Source organism: Scleropages formosus, chromosome 5 (assembly GCF_900964775.1).
Source record: "Scleropages formosus chromosome 5, fSclFor1.1, whole genome shotgun sequence".
Taxonomy (NCBI): Eukaryota; Metazoa; Chordata; class Actinopteri; order Osteoglossiformes; family Osteoglossidae; genus Scleropages; species Scleropages formosus.
In genome coordinates, this window is record NC_041810.1 from 23,257,498 (window position 1) to 23,274,728 (window position 17,231).

The 17,231-nt window shown below is 44.2% G+C and overlaps 2 protein-coding genes across 6 annotated transcripts in view; one reads left to right on the plus strand and one right to left on the minus strand.

Moving 5' to 3' along the window:
- Positions 1 to 17,231, plus strand: part of ttll1 (tubulin tyrosine ligase-like family, member 1) — a 917,975-nt gene that overhangs the window by 115,442 nt on the left and 785,302 nt on the right. The window lies entirely within an intron of this gene.
- tbc1d15 (TBC1 domain family, member 15) overlaps positions 1 to 17,231 on the minus strand; it is a 30,887-nt gene that overhangs the window by 2,264 nt on the left and 11,392 nt on the right. For 4 of the 5 annotated variants that reach the window (XR_001966708.2, XR_001966710.2, XM_018765787.1 and 1 more), the window contains exons 8-17: positions 16,024 to 16,152; positions 15,055 to 15,158; positions 14,511 to 14,605; positions 13,473 to 13,589; positions 13,252 to 13,352; positions 12,032 to 12,131; positions 10,845 to 10,942; positions 9,926 to 10,042; positions 9,100 to 9,186; positions 5,151 to 5,220 (exon numbers count right to left, since the gene is read on the minus strand). Coding sequence is in view for 3 of the 5 variants with exons in the window: in XM_018765787.1 (XP_018621303.1) it covers positions 5,151 to 5,220; positions 9,100 to 9,186; positions 9,926 to 10,042; positions 10,845 to 10,942; positions 12,032 to 12,131; positions 13,252 to 13,352; positions 13,473 to 13,589; positions 14,511 to 14,605; positions 15,055 to 15,158; positions 16,024 to 16,152 (1,018 nt within the window). In the remaining 2 variants the exon portion in view is untranslated. Of the gene's footprint in view, positions 1 to 3,603; positions 5,221 to 9,099; positions 9,187 to 9,925; positions 10,043 to 10,844; positions 10,943 to 12,031; positions 12,132 to 13,251; positions 13,353 to 13,472; positions 13,590 to 14,510; positions 14,606 to 15,054; positions 15,159 to 16,023; positions 16,153 to 17,231 lie in introns of those variants that run through there. The other variant, XM_018765788.2, reaches the window with a different exon arrangement.

Consider the following 17,231-nt stretch of genomic DNA (forward strand, 5'->3'; position numbering starts at 1 on the left):
AAGCAGGGTCACGGTGAACCGGAGCCTAACCCGGCAACACACGGCGCAAGGCTGGAGTGGGAGGGGACACACCCAGGACGGGACACCAGTCCGTCGCAAGGCACCCCAAGCGGGACTTGAACCCCAGACCCACCGGAGAGCAGGACCCGGTCAAACCCGCTGCGCCCCCTGCACGTTAGGGCATTCTTCTTACTTGGTATTGTGAGATTTTGATTTCTACACTTTGTATGATAAAAGAAAACATTTTTAAACAAGTCCTTTTCTTTTTTGTGTGTGCTCAGAAATAAAAAGCAGTTTTTCTCCTTTTTCTGCTAATTTTTTTTTTCATTTTTAAAACAAAAAAAAAAAATGAATGAAGGCATCATAATTTGCAATTTGCTTTTCAATTGCAAACCAAAAAAACAAATGAATGCAATGTACACGGATCAATGCATTTGGCAAGTTCCAGTCTGGAATCTCTTAAAGTTTAATATAATACACTGAAATATTAAAGTAAATGCACTACAACCACAGGTAACTAGCAGTAACTAGTTTTTGCATTATTTTTCTATTGTACCTGTCTAAAAACGTAGGATGCCACATGTGAGCTGACCCTCAGTGCCCGACAGCTGTGAGCCCAACAGGGGCCCATGTGCAACTAGATGTTGAAGCCCTGTTAGCCGTATGGCCTCCTCTCCCGAAGATAAGTGAAAGTGTATGTTGAAAGGAAGCTCCCTGGAGCCACTTCAACACGCAGATGGTCTTCTCCAATCACAAATATTTTCCTTGCATTGTGGTTTCAGAGAGCGATGAAATCTGCCCACTACAGTTGTGAAGTGTCTACAGCTTTGGATTCATCAGTGTTGTAGACAGGCACATATGTTCTGCACAAGAGCAAGGAATGATGGGACAGGCAAGGCAACAGCAGCTGCTACACTGATGAAAGAGTGTGTCGTGAATCCCTGTCAACTAAGCTAAAACAGCAACAGTTGGTATTTAGAAACACCATATGAAAGCAGAAAATAAAGAACGATTAAAAATACAAAAATAAAAGAAAAACATTATCATTAGAAATTATTAAAAGCCTAATGTATCCTAGAAACTATCATTTCTAAACAAATTTTGCAACTGAGCTGCCACTAACCTTTAGCAGTGAAATTCTGTGTAATTCTGCCAAAAAATTACATGCTTTGTATAATAGAGAACTTAAATGCCAAAAGACAGGAATGTTGTACTGACTTCCATACGACAACTATTATGAAATACACAACAAAAATTCATCAGTTTTTAAATGTTACCTTCAGTCTACTACATCCAATTATTGAGGTATGGAAATCTAGTTTGTTTTGTTTTTTTATTAGACAAGAAGATAAATAGATTCTCCCCAAAAAAGCATCAGCATGACCTCATCAATATGCCATTAACAATGTGTCTCTCTTTTTCCTTCTGCCTCTAAAGGGCATTGGACCATCAGGGAAAAGAAAGCAGAGCTCTTAAATCCTCATAATTTCTATCAAAGCAGAGTTAGCAAAGCAATGGGAAGAGCAGAAATCATAAAGGCCTGACCGTAATTACATGCACCAGTAAGCACATGTCGGCATCCATCGCAAACACCCCCCAAAATGAAAACGTTCAGCATGGCTCAAGTGTCTCTCAGAAGTGCCTTTAGAGAGCAGCAATGGCACCGTTTCTGCTGTGTGCAAATGTTAATGTTGAGATGTTGAGGGCAGGAACATTGGAGCAGCGGTCACTGCTGACAAATCAAGGCGAACGTTTATAATTGCACTGGGACTCTCTACACAGGACACAAGTCAACAGAAGGCCTTCCTTCCAATAACAGAGTAAACTGTATGTTGGTTTGAGTGTCCCTGCCCAGCGACGATCGATGGAGTGCTAATGTACTGTTCCCCAGCTATCCAAGACTGTTGGACAGGAGGGCATGGAGGGCAGTTGCAGCAGGATAGGATAGACCTGAGGATGACCAGGCTCCAGCACCAGCATTTTTTTTCTGTTCTCCTATGGTGGCCTCATGGGAACATCCATGGTGGGTCAAAATTGAGATGCCAAGTCATTTCCATGACTGCTTTCCAATCGTACTCTAGCCACCAGCACCTACTTTCATTACAGTACATATAATGGGGAAAAAAAATTCAACTGCTTAAAACTCTATATCTTATTTAGTGTTTAACTTGGACTTTAATTATGCAAAATATGAGCAATGTCAATTAATGTGTCCACAAGTTAATTTGCATGTCTACATTGGTCATTTCCTCGCAGTGACATGTACCCATGCTATCAGCCCATGGACCTTCTTCAGAAAAAATCTAAGTCTCTCTTGCGGTTGATGTAAAGCACTTATTGCATTTCTTAGCAATATGTATGTTGCTTTGGAGACACACACACACACACACACACACACACACACACACACACACACACACTTTCAGAACCGCTTGTCCCATACAGGGTCACGGAGAACCGGAGCCTACCCGGCAACACAGGGCGTAAGGCCAGAGTGGGAGGGGACACACCCAGGACGGGACGCCAGTCCGTCGCAAGGCACCCCAAGCGGGACTCGAACCCCAGACCCACCGGAGAACAGGACTGTGGCCCAACCCACTGCGCCACCGCACCCCCAATTACGCTTTGGAGACAAGCATCTGCTAAATGAATAAATGTAAAAAGACCAACTAATTTCCTTCAGCTGGAAGACAATCATACTGGCCCCCATGGATGATTTTTGGCCCTCTGTTTCCTTATGAAAGAAACATATCAGCAGATCTAATATCTGATCACTGTTGGGTATTCAAACCTGTCTGCTGTTCTCCTGGCCCAAACAGCCTGTTATTGAGGGGTGGTGAAGTGTTACACTGGAGAGTCTGTTGGAATGCTGTCACCTTCTGTTTTCCTCCCCCCTTTACCCAAGGCCTGCCTCTCTGAATATACTCAAAAAAGTTCACACAGCTGATGGATCAAGAGAAGTTAGTGTGAAAGTTATGTTTGGAGACCCTGCTTGAATGAGGAGTGTGCTTCTGCAGTTTTGAGTGAGACGGGAAGCTCATTCCACCAAATTGGGCCAAAACCAACAAAGCTTCAGACTTTTCATTTTTGACCTCTTGTAGATTTGACTGCCAAACGGCCAGAGGTGGCAGAGCCGTGGAGTCTGGAATGCAATGAATGATCAGGGTTAAGTGTCTCTTTTGCAAATTAAGAAAACTTGCCATGCCATTAAAATATGCCTGAACTCATCATCTGGAAAATGAACTATGACTCTCAAAGGGGTTCAAAAGAAGAAAACAGGCTTGAGTTTTTGGCCAAGTGTGTCACTGAGTATACAAACCAGCATCACGGCAGGATATTGCCAGGTTTGTTCATCCTACTTCAGACAAGAGGTTTCTGAGAAACATTACATTCCATCATGACAGAAAACTGCTTCACGTCCCTGATGCTGAAGTACAGCTCCTAAAATGCAATGCTGGATAAAGCTTTGGCAACTGAACTTATTGCAAGAACACCACAAAGCCCTTTTCCCTTCCATTTTGAACTGTATTTAAAATAGGAGTCAGCTTGAAGGAATGCATTTTATGCAAATAAACATTTTGCATAAATTTTTTTTGCAGCAAATTGAAATATTTTAGAATCTTCCTCAGTTTTCTGGTTTTCTTTTGGGGGAGGGGAGGGGGCTAGACAGCGAGAACCTATGAAGTCACATCTTGTATGATACTGTGTGAAGTGCTGGCCAAAGCATGAGAGCCAAGTAAAAACACACCGAGTTTCAAGCATAATTATTTATCAAAAGGTAATAAACACATTGCATTTATTGAGAATATACAAATATGTAGAACATGGACGGATTGGTAAGTCACCCTGTATTTTATACAGCCCTTGAGGCTGTTCTGGATTTCTACAACAGGTCAGATGAGCACTGCTGTACAATCTTCTGGGTGCATGTGTCCCACCAATGCACAGAGCACTGTACAGCTCTGGAGTGTCACACACTTTTCAGATACATACGCTGCTGAAGAGTACAAACCAATTTAAGTTGGAAAGTGTGAAAAGTATCAGAACAGAATGTGACATTACTTGCCGACATAAGTCTGAAACAAATGTCAGAAGGCCACTTGTCTCGCTTGGTTTGATGCCTATACCTGTTCCACCTCTTTCATGGAGAGGCACTCCACTGAATGGTATGTACCCATTCCAGGTAGAACCAGGAAGCTTGTTGTTCTTGCTTCATAGAATCACCACAGCCAGCCTCACAAGGGCTGGAAGGTCACACAGCCCAGTTCCATCCACTGTGCGTGAATTGATCAAACCAACCAACCAACCAACATTCTTGTTCAGCTATAATTTACTCTAGTTTTCCAGAAGTAGAATCAATGACCAAAATGTACTATTTGCTGTGTCCTGCATCTCAGCACAGGGCTGTTAAAATTCACACAAATTGTCAGCAGTTACCTTAATGCCTACACATTGAACTAAAATCAAAAAAGGTCAAGGTAGGCAAAGTATAAGGCATGTTGAATAATTCACTATTCCTCATGAAGTTGCTTCACAGAAACCTTAATATTAAGCTCTTTAAAGGACACAAAACATTGTTGTAACCATCAGTATAGTCATTAATTATGCCCTATATTATTAAAAGTCCTTCCTCACTCCAGGACGCCACCATTTAAGTGCCAAAGTTCAACCTACCATAGCGTCATGTTTTATATGTACATTAAGCAACTATGTTAAGAACCACCTGAAATCTGAATAAATTCTGAACCAAATAAAGATCAATTTATCACAGGCCAAAAAAATCCCTCTAAGAAATGCCTTCAGCCACTGAGAAGGAATGATTACAAAGAGCAAAACAACAATGATACAAGGAATTATAAAAATATTGAAGATTTCTGGATATCCCCACTTTTGGACTTATCCCACTTAAAATTCTGATACTGCAGCCATTATCAAATATTGAAACTAAACCCAATACTGTCTGTGAGTGGGGATTAACATATCAAAGTTGTTCAGGCAGTGTATGTGCATGTACTATGAGATGTAGGCTAATTTGTAAACATTGTGCGTTTCTCTTAAATGTCCATTGCCATTGGGGATGAATTCTTCTGCTAAGTCTCGCCTGTGCAAGCGCCTGGGCACCTGAGGCGAATCGAGGGCTTCAAACTCACTTCCTTCTACCTTGGAATGGCCACTCTTAGTGTTAAATCCCAGAATCTCTGCCACTGCACTGGGTAAATCCTAAGAAAAACAAAGCAGACAGGAAGGTGGATCCATTACCAAAGAACATTTTCAGCATATATAGACATATGTGCAGCAGTAGACTGCAAAACAGTCAGACATGAAATTGTGACTTTCAAGTTTGTAGTTAAAAGACTCGCACCCTGCTGCTGCAGCCTTAAGCAACATACTAAGTCTTAAAGTAAAATACCCAGGTATAAAGGGGTGAAAAATACTAAGTTTCTTTTTAGAAAACCCATCAGCTGAGCAACCAATTTAAAACCAGTATGAACAAATTCCAGCTGACTATATCAAATCTTACATTCGCACTTTCATTTATAGTGTACTTTATTTGAAGATGACTTACTAAGCTTATCACATAGCAACTTGACCGCTTACCATTTCACTTAAAAAGATTAGACACTGATCAGTTGAGCACAACTTATACATGAATTCCCTCCAGCACAGATGCCCATTTATGACGTTAAAATAAATAAATAAAATAAAATAACTCCTCCGTGAACCGCCACCTTATCGTGGTGGAGGGGTTTGAGTGCCTGAATGAGTCCAGGAGCTATGTTGTCTGGGGCTACATGCCCCTGGTAGGGTCTCCCATGGCAGACAGGTCCTGGATGACAGACGAGACAAAGCGCGGTTCAAAAACCCCTTATGACAAAAAAATCAAGGCGTCCGTTTACCCCGCCCGGTATGGGGTCACCGGGGCCCCACCCTGGAGCCAGGCCTGGGGGGGGGGCTCGCATGCGAGCGCCTGGTGGCCAGGTCTATGCCCACGGGGCCTGGCCGGGCTCAGCCCGAAGCCACAACGTGGAGCCGCTCTTCGGTGGGCTCACCACCTGCCGGAGAAACCATAAGGGGCCGGTGCGTTGTGATTTGGGCGGTGGTCGGGGCCGAGTGCCCGGCCGACCCAAACCTCGGGCGCCAACTCTGGTTTTTGGGACTTGGAATGTCACCTCACTGGCGGGGAAGGAGCCTGAGCTGGTGCGGGAAGTTGAGAGATACCGTCTAGATATAGTCGGGCTCACTTCCACTCACAGCTTGGGTTCTGGAACCACTCTACTCGATCGAGGGTGGACTCTCCACTATTCTGGCGTTGCCCAAGGTGAGAGGCGGCGGGCTGGTGTGGGCTTATTAATAGCCCCCCAGTTCAGCCGCCATGTGTTGGAGTCTACCCCGGTGAATGAGAGGGTCATCTCCCTACGCCTTCGGGTCAGGGAACGGTCTCTCACTGTCGTTTGTGCTTATGCGCCTAGCGGCAGTGTAGAGTACCCGGCCTTTTTAGAGTCCCTGGGGGGCGTGCTGGAAAGCGCTCCCACTGGGGACTCTGTCGTTCTACTGGGGGACTTTAACGCCCACGTGGGCGGCGACAGTGATACCTGGAGGGGCGTGATTGGGAGGAACGGCCTCCCTGATCTGAACCCGAGCGGTGAGTTGTTATTGGATTTCTGTGCTAGTCGCGGTTTATCCATAACGAACACCATGTTCATGCATAAGGGTGTCCACCAGTGCACTTGGCACCAGGACACCCTAGGTCGGAGGTCGATGATCGACTTTGTAGTCGTTTCTTCTGACCTTCGGCCATATGTCTTGGACACTCGGGTGAAGAGAGGGGCTGAGCTGTCAACTGATCACCACCTGGTGGTGAGTTGGATTCGATGGCGGGGGAAAAAGCTGGACAGACCTGGCAGGCCCAAACGCATAGTGAGGGTCTGTTGGGAACGTTTGGCGGAAGCCCCTGTCAGAGAGGTCTTCAACTCCCACCTCCGACAGAGCTTCAACCAGGTCCCGAGGGAGGTGGGGGACATTGAGTCTGAATGGACTATGTTCCGCTCCTCCATTGTCGGTGCGGCTGTTCGGAGCTGCGGCCATAAGGTCTCCGGTGCCTGTCGCGGCGGCAATCCCCGAACACGGTGGTGGACACCGGAAGTAAGGGATGCCGTCAAGCTGAAGAAGGAGTTCTATCGGGCCTGGCTGGCTCATGGGACTCCTGAAGCAGCTGACGGGTACCGACGGGCCAAACGGAGCGCGGCTCTGGCAGTCGCCGCGGCAAAAACTCGGGCTTGGGAGGAGTTCGGTGAGGCCATGGAGGAAGACTTTCGGTCGGCCTCAAAGAGATTCTGGCAAACCGTCCGGCGACTCAGAGGGGGGAAGCGGTGTTCCACGAACACTGTTTACAGTGGAAGTGGTGCGCTGCTGACCTCAGCTGAGGATGTTCTCGGGCGGTGGAAGGAGTACTTTGAGGATCTCCTCAATCCCTCCGACACGCCTTCCGTAGAGGAAGCTGAGGCTGGGGACTCGGAGGGGGACTCGTCCATTACCCTGGCTGAAGTTGCTGAGGTAGTCAAAAAACTCCTCGGTGGCAAGGCTCCGGGGGTGGATGAGATCCGCCCCGAGTTTCTCAAGTCTCTGGATGTTGTGGGGCTGTCTTGGCTGACACGCCTCTGCAGCATCGCGTGGAGTTCGGGAACGGTGCCTCTGGACTGGCAGACCGGGGTGGTGGTCCCTCTTTTTAAGAAGGGGGACCGGAGATTGTGTTCCAACTACAGGGGGATCACACTCCTTAGCCTCCCTGGGAAAGTCTATGCCAGGGTACTGGAAAGGAGAATCCGACCGATAGTCGAACCTCGGATCCAGGAGGAGCAATGCGGTTTTCGCCCTGGCCGTGGAACACTGGACCAGCTCTATACCCTCACTAGGGTGTTGGAGGGTTCGTGGGAGTTTGCCCAACCAGTCCATATGTGTTTTGTGGACCTGGAGAAGGCATTCGACCGTGTCCCTCGTGGCATCCTGTGGGGGGTGCTTCGGGATTATGGGGTTCGGGGCTCGTTGCTACGGGCTGTTCGTTCCCTGTATGACCGGAGCAGGAGCTTGGTTCGCATTGCCGGCAGTAAGTCAGACCTGTTCCCGGTGCATGTTGGACTCCGCCAGGGCTGCCCTTTGTCACCGATTCTGTTCATTATTTTTATGGACAGAATTTCTAGGCGCAGTCAGGGAACGGAGGGTGTCTGTTTTGGTGGCCGCGAGATCTCGTCTCTGCTTTTTGCGGACGATGTGGTCCTGTTGGCTTCATCAAGTCAAGACTTGCAGCGTGCACTGGGGAGGTTTGCAGCCGAGTGCGAAGCGGCGGGGATGAGAATCAGCACCTCCAAATCCGAGGCCATGGTTCTCAGTCGGAAAAAGGTGGATTGCTCCCTCCGGGTTAGGGGGGAGTTGCTCCCTCAAGTGGAGGAGTTTAAGTATCTTGGGGTCTTGTTCACGAGTGAGGGAAAAATGGAGCGGCAGGTCGACAGACGGATCGGTGCGGCGTCTGCAGTAATGCGGTCATTGTACCGGTCTGTTGTGGTGAAGAGGGAGCTGAGTCGTAAGGCGAAGCTCTCAATTTACCGGTCGATCTACGTTCCTACCCTCACCTATGGTCATGAACTCTGGATCATGACCGAAAGAATGAGATCGCGGATACAAGCGGCAGAAATGAGTTTCCTCCGCAGAGTGGCTGGGCGCACCCTTAGGGATAGGGTGAGGAGCTCAGTCACCCGGGAGGAGCTCGGAGTAGAGCCGCTGCTCCTCCGCATCGAGAGGAGCCAGTTGAGGTGGCTCGGGCATCTGTTCCGGATGCCTCCTGGACGCCTCCCTGGGGAGGTGCTCCGGGCTTGTCCCACTGGGAGGAGGCCTCGGGGCAGACCCAGGACACGTTGGAGAGACTATGTCTCCCGGCTGTCCTGGGAACGCCTTGGGGTTCCCCCAGAGGAACTGGAGGAGGTGTGCGGGGAGAGGGAGGTCTGGAGTACTCTGCTCGGACTGCTGCCCCCGCGACCCGGCCCCGGATAAAAGCGGAGGAAGATGGATGGAAAATAAAATAAAATGTGACATGCAAATGCATACCTTGCAGGACTCTATCTGCCAGCAGATAGCCTCTGCCTTGAGAAGGATTTCCTCAATGTCAAGCTTCATTGAAAGCTCATTAATGTGCTGTGAAAACAAAATTTAATTTGCATAATGAAACCACACAATGAAGGCATTTTATTACATAATGATAGTGTGAAACTTGACAAACTCTGCAAATGACAAACACTAACAAGAAAAATAACTGCCAGTAATCTGCAGAAAGATGTGGGTTTGAACTACATTTAGCATGTCTCCCCTATACTGTGAATGATCTCTCCACACAAATACTTTTCTAAACTGGAATGAAACTAGAAACCTAGAACATCATGATTTCCAAAGAGATGCAGATGAACACCCTGATATATCCCCATGGTAACAGACTTACTAGACATCCAAAATCTTTAACATCTTGTACTACTTATAGCTAACAAACAAAATTTTGCCTAAATAACAAAACAAAAGGAAGTAGGCATAGAATGGTACTTGTGGCTGCAAGGTGTTTGTATTTTTTAAAAAACACAACACAATCTTTGCTTTAATCCTACGCTTTGAGCTGGAATGTAATCCGGAAAACACTGTAGCACAGCAGCTGACAGGCACTGGGAGTGTTCCCCTACTGGGATAGACAGGGTATTAGTACTCCACATGGCCCCAGATCTTTCTAAACACTGTTCATTTCACAATCCCCATGACAAAGGCAGGACCACCAGGCTCTCAGAGGTATCTTGTTACCAAAAGGAATGTTGTTCCTTGTCAGGAGAGAGCATGTCTGTTTACAAAAGGTGGGGCTTTGCCTTAACACAGGTGGGGGATGACTTATCACCTTCAGGATTTCATTGAATCCATAATTCTCTTCCACAATTTTCTGCTTCTCTGAGTCCAAAATGGCACAGCAGACCAGCAGATGAAAGTTCTGGCATGGCAGCCCAGTCCACATGACCTGTACAAAACAAGGATTCATTACTGCTCACAGTGCTCTTAATTAACAGGCTGAAATGCTATAAAATGTAATTAAACATATTTCATCTCAATAAATATTTTGGTTTCTACACAAACCTCCATAAGGAAATCAGAAAATTAAAATCAGCACAGGCTTGTGGCACCAGCTGATGATTTGCAATCAAATGACCAGGCTTTGAACTTATTTCCTACTGTAGTACCCTTGAATAAAGGTACTAAGTCAAAACTGGGGGAAAACAAAGCTTAAACTGTATAAGTATGTAAATAATCAGGTAAGACAGGGTACAAACTCAAGTTGCCTTGGAGAAAGGCGACAGTCAAATAATGATTAAGAACTGTATGTAATGACATTGACAAACAGGAACAATCAAAAAAATGACCCCAAACACAAATGAACCATTGATACCAAAACACACCAGAAATTATGCACAGGACACAAATCAGACCTGTAATTTAAGCCTCTGGTACCTAACTGTAGAAGTTGGAGAGCTGCAATCACAGTCATCATGAATGACTGCCTGCATCTATTACCTTCAATTAATACAACCTCGACAGAAGCAGATCACTCAGCAATGCAAGACACCTTGAACTGGAGCTCACCAGAACTGAATATGGGGATCCTCTTGAGACCCCATTGCACTGAATTGTTTTATGAACCAAGTTGTATCCCTTCAGACCAAAAGTGACTCAAAAAAAGTTAAGAGCCAGATTTGCTAGTGTGCTGAGAATGACAAACCCTAGCAACAAAGCCCATCATTTGTAACCCAGTGGATCTAATTCACCTCCCATAGGCGAAGAACATCCTGGAAGCTTAGCTCCCGCTTGAAGCGGATCAGCAGCCACCGGAAGCAGAAGTACAGGTACCCTGAATCCTGCGACTCTGTGGAGAGACCAGAGATGCTTGACCAAGTTTACACACCCACACCCCATTTCTGTTAACAGCAGTCATTAACTGCAAAAGGGACAATTACAGCAAACCTCCATAGCCCTCAAGAGAATGTGTTGGACTCATGTTGTGTAGCATTTTCTCATCTTCTGTCAACTAAAGAGTTAAAACGGACCCATTTCAGAGACACTAATCCTTTGACAAGCTTTATCCATCAGGTGATGTGAATATTAGTAGGCACCATCTTGTAATTAAGTCAGATTCTTCAGGAGATGCATCTATTACTACTGACTGCAACGTAGTTATATTTTTTAAAAAAAAAAAAAAAAAAAAAAAGACTCAACCCTTGTCACCCTCAGTGATGCTCTGAAAACCTTGCCTCTCTGCTTTAAATTAAAGTCATAAATAATACAGTATCATTTGCATGTTATTGGAATTTCTTGTTTATTGTCCTAATATGCAATTCTTCCATTGTTTATTCAGGGACAAACAGGAATTGCAACTTATCAGAAAACAGCAGGTGAAGTTCTAAAGGTTTATGAAAATTTCCAAGTAATTACTGTGGGTTTCCTTGTAATTTATCACTGTCCCGAAACAAACATGCACTGCATGAACAACCAAACTAGATCCGGAGGAGGCTGTTAAGCTGGGCTAAGTAACATTAATCTCGCAACTGACACCATGTTTAAAAGAACTGATGAGAACATAAAATTAACCAATTTAGAACCGCGCATAAAAAAAATTAAAAGATGGAATTTACACACACTGTCAACTCATCTCATAGCAGTTTCTGTATTTATTGTTGAAAAATGTCAGTTTCAAACTGAAAGGGCAGCTATGAAAAGTATATTTGGTTGGTCCTACCGAACCTGCCAGCCATCAATTAGTTCTCAACAAGCCTTCTTTGGTGCATTTTAGTTCACTACTTACTACAATACAAGAAACACTTGTGTGTCTGCTGTGCTTCACTTCTTTCTGAAAATTTTACACAATGTCAATTTTATTAGACATGACAGGTTAGAATCCTTTAGGACAGGTGGAGGGAGGTTTCACGAGACAAAACTAAAAATAGGTCCTTCTTACCCAGGTAGTTCCAGAAGGAGAGGTCCAGTAGTTGCAGCAATGTGCCCAGCTGGATCAACTGAGTTTTCATGCCTTGCATCTGCTCCTCAAAGTTCTGATGCTGTTAAGCAGAAGGGGAGTCAAACAGACTTGTTCAGGAAGTGAGTGGGGGGACAGCACACATATCTGCCAAGCAGGTGGTAAAATAGTTCCATGGTTCTGGAACACCTGCAGGCCAAAGGATTAGACCGTGTCCATGGAGATTTGGAAACTTTTGCATTAATATTGCATGTGTGATGTTCATATGAGTGTACCACATTAAATATAATTAAAAAAAAAAAAAGTCTGCATTTCTCTGAAAAACTGGGAGTTACTACTACATGCACTCAGCCATGAAAGATTTGATTGTACTAGGCTAGAGAACCTGGCATGAATTTCAAGCTTCTGAATAATAAATGCTAAATCCTTGTTAAATTGCTTTAATGAAGGTCAGTTTTCACACACACACACAAAAAAAAAAAAAAAACACTTGGGTGACAAAACTCAACATGGACAAAATGGAAATTTGTCATGTAACCTATCAGATCTGAAAATCTAACATGTGCAACAGATTCTAGAGAACCAGTCAAACCACTTCATCTTGGTAAATCTAAAGGACTCTACAGAAGTTTACCAACTTTGAGCTCAGTTCATACAAAGACTGAAAATAAAAATGCAAACTCAATTCTGATTGTTGCCCATTAATCTCATTAGCATGTTAACTATTCATTTTGTTAGTGATCACTGACAAAAGTAACAAATGTAAACACTACAGAAGTTTTTTTAGTGAAGGCAGTCCAACAGCCCTGTTTCACCTGGTTGTATTTTACTGCCATCTATCAGTTCACTTAGTAAACACAGGCCATACTCACTACTACAGACAAAGTTTTACAAAACATAAGTGGAAGACTTTTGTATCTTTGAACACCCAAACATGGGCAGCAAGCGCAGTTTTCCCCACTAGATGTTGATCTTAATAGACTTCTACAGGTTTACCATGATATACTTTACCCATATATATAGCTGGATATTTGCTGAAGCAGGATATGTTAAGGGACCTTTTGAAGGGCACAACAGAAAGGCTTTGACCAGGACCTAAACTGGCAGCTTTATGGTTTGAAGCCTACATCCTAACCCCTTACTGTAACCACAACAGAAAACAATAAGCAATAGCACCCAAGGAAATTATTAGATGTCCTTACCATTTGGTCCATGAAGGACACAAAGCACCAGAAGGTGTCTACCTCGTTTTCCATGACGTAGAGAATGGGGGAAAGCAGATCGCTCATTCCCTGCACGTATCCTAGTGGGGAAACAGATTCTGAATTCCAGCGGCGCATCGCTTTGCGATCACTGACCATTTTATACATCAGACCTGCACATATATACCATAAGAAAAGCTGCACGCAGTGTGAATACTCACCTAGATCAAAATCATACATGCAGTAAGTCATCAAGATGTCATGTAAGAGGATCAGACCCGGGTTATCTGGACCTTCATAGAATTTGTTGGTTCGGTCAGTTCGATTGACATCTTTTTCTGTAAAGACAGCACTGTTGAGTCACAAGAGACAGCTATTTTGGTTCAAATGCATATCAGGTTAAATAAACTGAAAAATGAGTCACGTCAAAAGTAAATAACTTTTTTGTGTCTACCAAAAACCAAAACTACTCTGACAAACCTACTTCAACCACCCATATTCAGGGAAAGTTAATGCTATAAGAGTGTAATAAGCATAACTTCATACTGAAATGCAACCATTTATCCATATCTTTGTAACCACGAACTGCATCCTCCTGTAGTAAATATTACCTCAGACTAAAATTAGCAGTTAGCTACTACAGTCTTGCTAAAAACTGGTATGTGCAATACACAGTCAGTACTTTAAGCGGACTATCCCCTGGCTACATTTTACATTTCGTTTAAGAGTGAAAACTGAAGTTGAAAAGTGGGGTGCGTATAAAATTAGCCAAAACAACTCATATTAATTTGATGGCATTTGGAAAAGCAGGGCAATAAAAAGCAAACCTTTATAACTCAAGCACACTCCTGATAGGGTCACGAGTAGAGTGAACTGTACAAAGAGGGAAATGCCAGAATAATTCAGCACTCAGTCACCCAGACTGGATCATGGCTAGGGCACGTCTCGAGGCACAGATGAAGCTCATTAACGCTTGACACTTCTGTGGTGCCGCGATAAAAGGAATGGAAGGGGGAAAATAAAAAATAAAAAAATAAAAAAAAAAAAATGAATAAAACATGCCTCAATCAATGGATAGCTGACTTCACCTTTCTAAGCACAATTGCCTTTTTTGTTTTTCTGCATTCCAACTCCCTTTTCCTAAAGCTTGCTGGGGTCGACACCCAAAACAGTGCTTATCTACGCATACATGAAGACATCTTTCATAAAATGCATCCAAAATGATTAGCATTCTTGCTCTGGACATCAGAAATACTTACCAATAAGACTCCTATAATCTCGTAATCGGGAGTTCCTCCTCTCTTGCTCCTCACTCACTGACTTCCACTGTAGCTTCATCCGGAAGTATTCATCCCTGTATGTTGGACAACGGGAGAAGATTGTGTGAAGACAGGAGGGGGCCCTCATGCTCTACATTTATCGCTCACCCCATATTACCGCTCCATTGTCATCTTTTCTCTTAAAAGAATTATTTAGCCATTACTACAAAACCCATTTGTCAGGATTCAAGCCTAATGGTTTCAAGCTGCCGTTAATCTGCCACCCCACATCTCCCAATATGGGGGGGGGCAGCTCTGTAGGTCCAAGGTGCTCCTTAACAGTGCTAATTAGGATATGCTGTGTATGTGGGTTGGTCGGTCAACCTCAAGATAGGCTCTTCACAAAGAAGATGACACCCACTACTCTAAGAAGGTAGTGCCCAGTGTCTAGGATCAGTTCCCTCTGCTGTGGCTCTATACCCTGTAACAAATGCTTCAATCTGCAGCATGTGGAATCCAGAAAGATTTGATATTAGGGACTCACGTTTTCCGCTTCTGCAGGCTCTTCCTCTCATCACGGGTGCTGTCCCATGGAAAGTAGCCTAGCAGAAACTTCCAGGCTTCTTTCCTAACTGCATGGCAAAGGCCCTGAAGCCAGAGAAAAAGAAGAGTTAAGACTGTAATAATGACGACAAACTAAGCATCCCAGTGGTCACATTACCACTATCCTCTGATGAGGATGTTCAGACCCTCCACAGTGGCAGACCACATGAATAGTACTTGGGTCATACATAGGCTAGTCAAGCTACCTTACACAAAACATGTGACTTGACCCCAGGCTTGAGGATCTGCTGCCTCTGCTAGGCAAACTCAGCAGGTTGAGGAAGATCAATAACTGTCGATCTGCTGACATGAGACAAATCCATCCATTGAGGAAAGACTCGAGTATGGACTCATTAAAAGCCAACCTTTTCAAATCTGCAGATGAAAAAATATTGTATCTTGGATAACACGCATACAAGAACCCCCCCCCACCACCACCACCACCTTTTGGTCCCATTTTTGTACCTTTCCTCCATGACTGGTTGCTTACTTACAGCTTCAACAACTAATATAGTCTTTACAGTAATTTAATGCATAGCCAACCTTTTATTTGTATTATGTCTTTGATCCTTGTTAAGTGCCATGTCACTGTGTGAAAAGAATGTTCTATAAAGAAAAATTTGGGGGGAAAAAAAAAAAAAATTTTTTTCATTCCAAACTATGGCAAAATGTGTAACAGAAGGAACCTAAAAGAAAAGGTAAGCCTGCTTGATTATGCTCACTTAATGGTCCAATTAATAGAAAAAAAAAAAATAAAAAATCTTAAGTGCAAAAGATTTGATTAAAAAAATTAAGCCTGTGAGTCAAGGAGACAAACATCCTTACTGCATAGCTGAGAGGGGGGGGGGAAGGGGGGGAAGAAAAAAAAAAAAAAAAACTAAGAATGGTTGACGGGGGGGAGAGCATTTACCCCTTTGAAGATTAGCTCCTTCAGATGAGAGACATTCTGCACCTTGCCCTCTATATCCATGTGTTCTGTCCAATCTTCGGCTGACACAGGCTCCCTCCGCCGGACTTCGGGCCTAGGACCCAGATCGATCTGGAATATGTAGATGTCTCATTAATGCTGCGCTCTACCCCTCCCCGCTGTGAAGAGGGTGCCATCTCGTAAGAAACCCAGAATACAAAGTAGTGCCTGAACAAGCTCATGCTGTTTTTGTATTTCATTTCCTGATGACAGTGTATTGAGTGAAAAAAGGGTTTAAAGCTGATGCCGCACCAGATATAATGTCACACAGTAATAGTGTAACACAACTACATCACCTGGGGGGGTAATACTGAATCCATAGGCCTGCCTAGCACTGTATGTTGGACCAGCAGTTACTGACAATTAACATTTTTCAAAACGTCATAACTCAATTGTTTGCAAAACAAGGAAACGGCACATTCGTCTGACTACTTTGAGAAACCAATTCCACCTATTTTGTTTAGCTGTAACCACAAGATTAAAGCTTTAAGTCTAATGTATAAGGTACTGCTTTATGCTTGTGTGTGTCCAGCTGTAATTTCACCAACAAAATAAAGCATTTGTCCAGGTAGCACTTAGCGCTGTTACAAAAATTATGTTTTTAGCCTTTGGCAAACTGAAAGCACAACGATAATCTATGCATAGAATGTGGCATCAAGGTAACTGGCAGTTGTGTCATCGGCACTATAATTACACAGTGGAATTTGTTCCTTCTCAAAGGTCAACTGAGCATGAGTCAACAGCAGTGTTGATATTGCTCAGTACAGGAGCTAAAGTTCTGACCACTTTGTTCTGAACAAAACCCAGTATTCACAGATAAGTCAGCCAGCAGTAGAGATTTTTTCCTTTTCATTCCACTATTGTACCCTAGAGCCAGTATTTACTATCAAAAGCAGAGTGTAAGATATCAAGACTACACATGCCTTTGCATAAAAGCATCTTCAAAGCTAACTGCTCAACGCATCCCAGTGAGGGGTGCATACCAGTCACTCCCACTGCTGCATGATTTATAGTCCAGCTCAAGACCTCTAATGGGTTGTGACCAGCAGTGTGGTGGCCTGTCAGTTTCAATTTGAACCAAAATGCCTGGTGTGGCCACCCTGTAAGGGCCACCTGGTGTGCAGTGTGCTTTTGGGAGCCTCAGTGCTCCA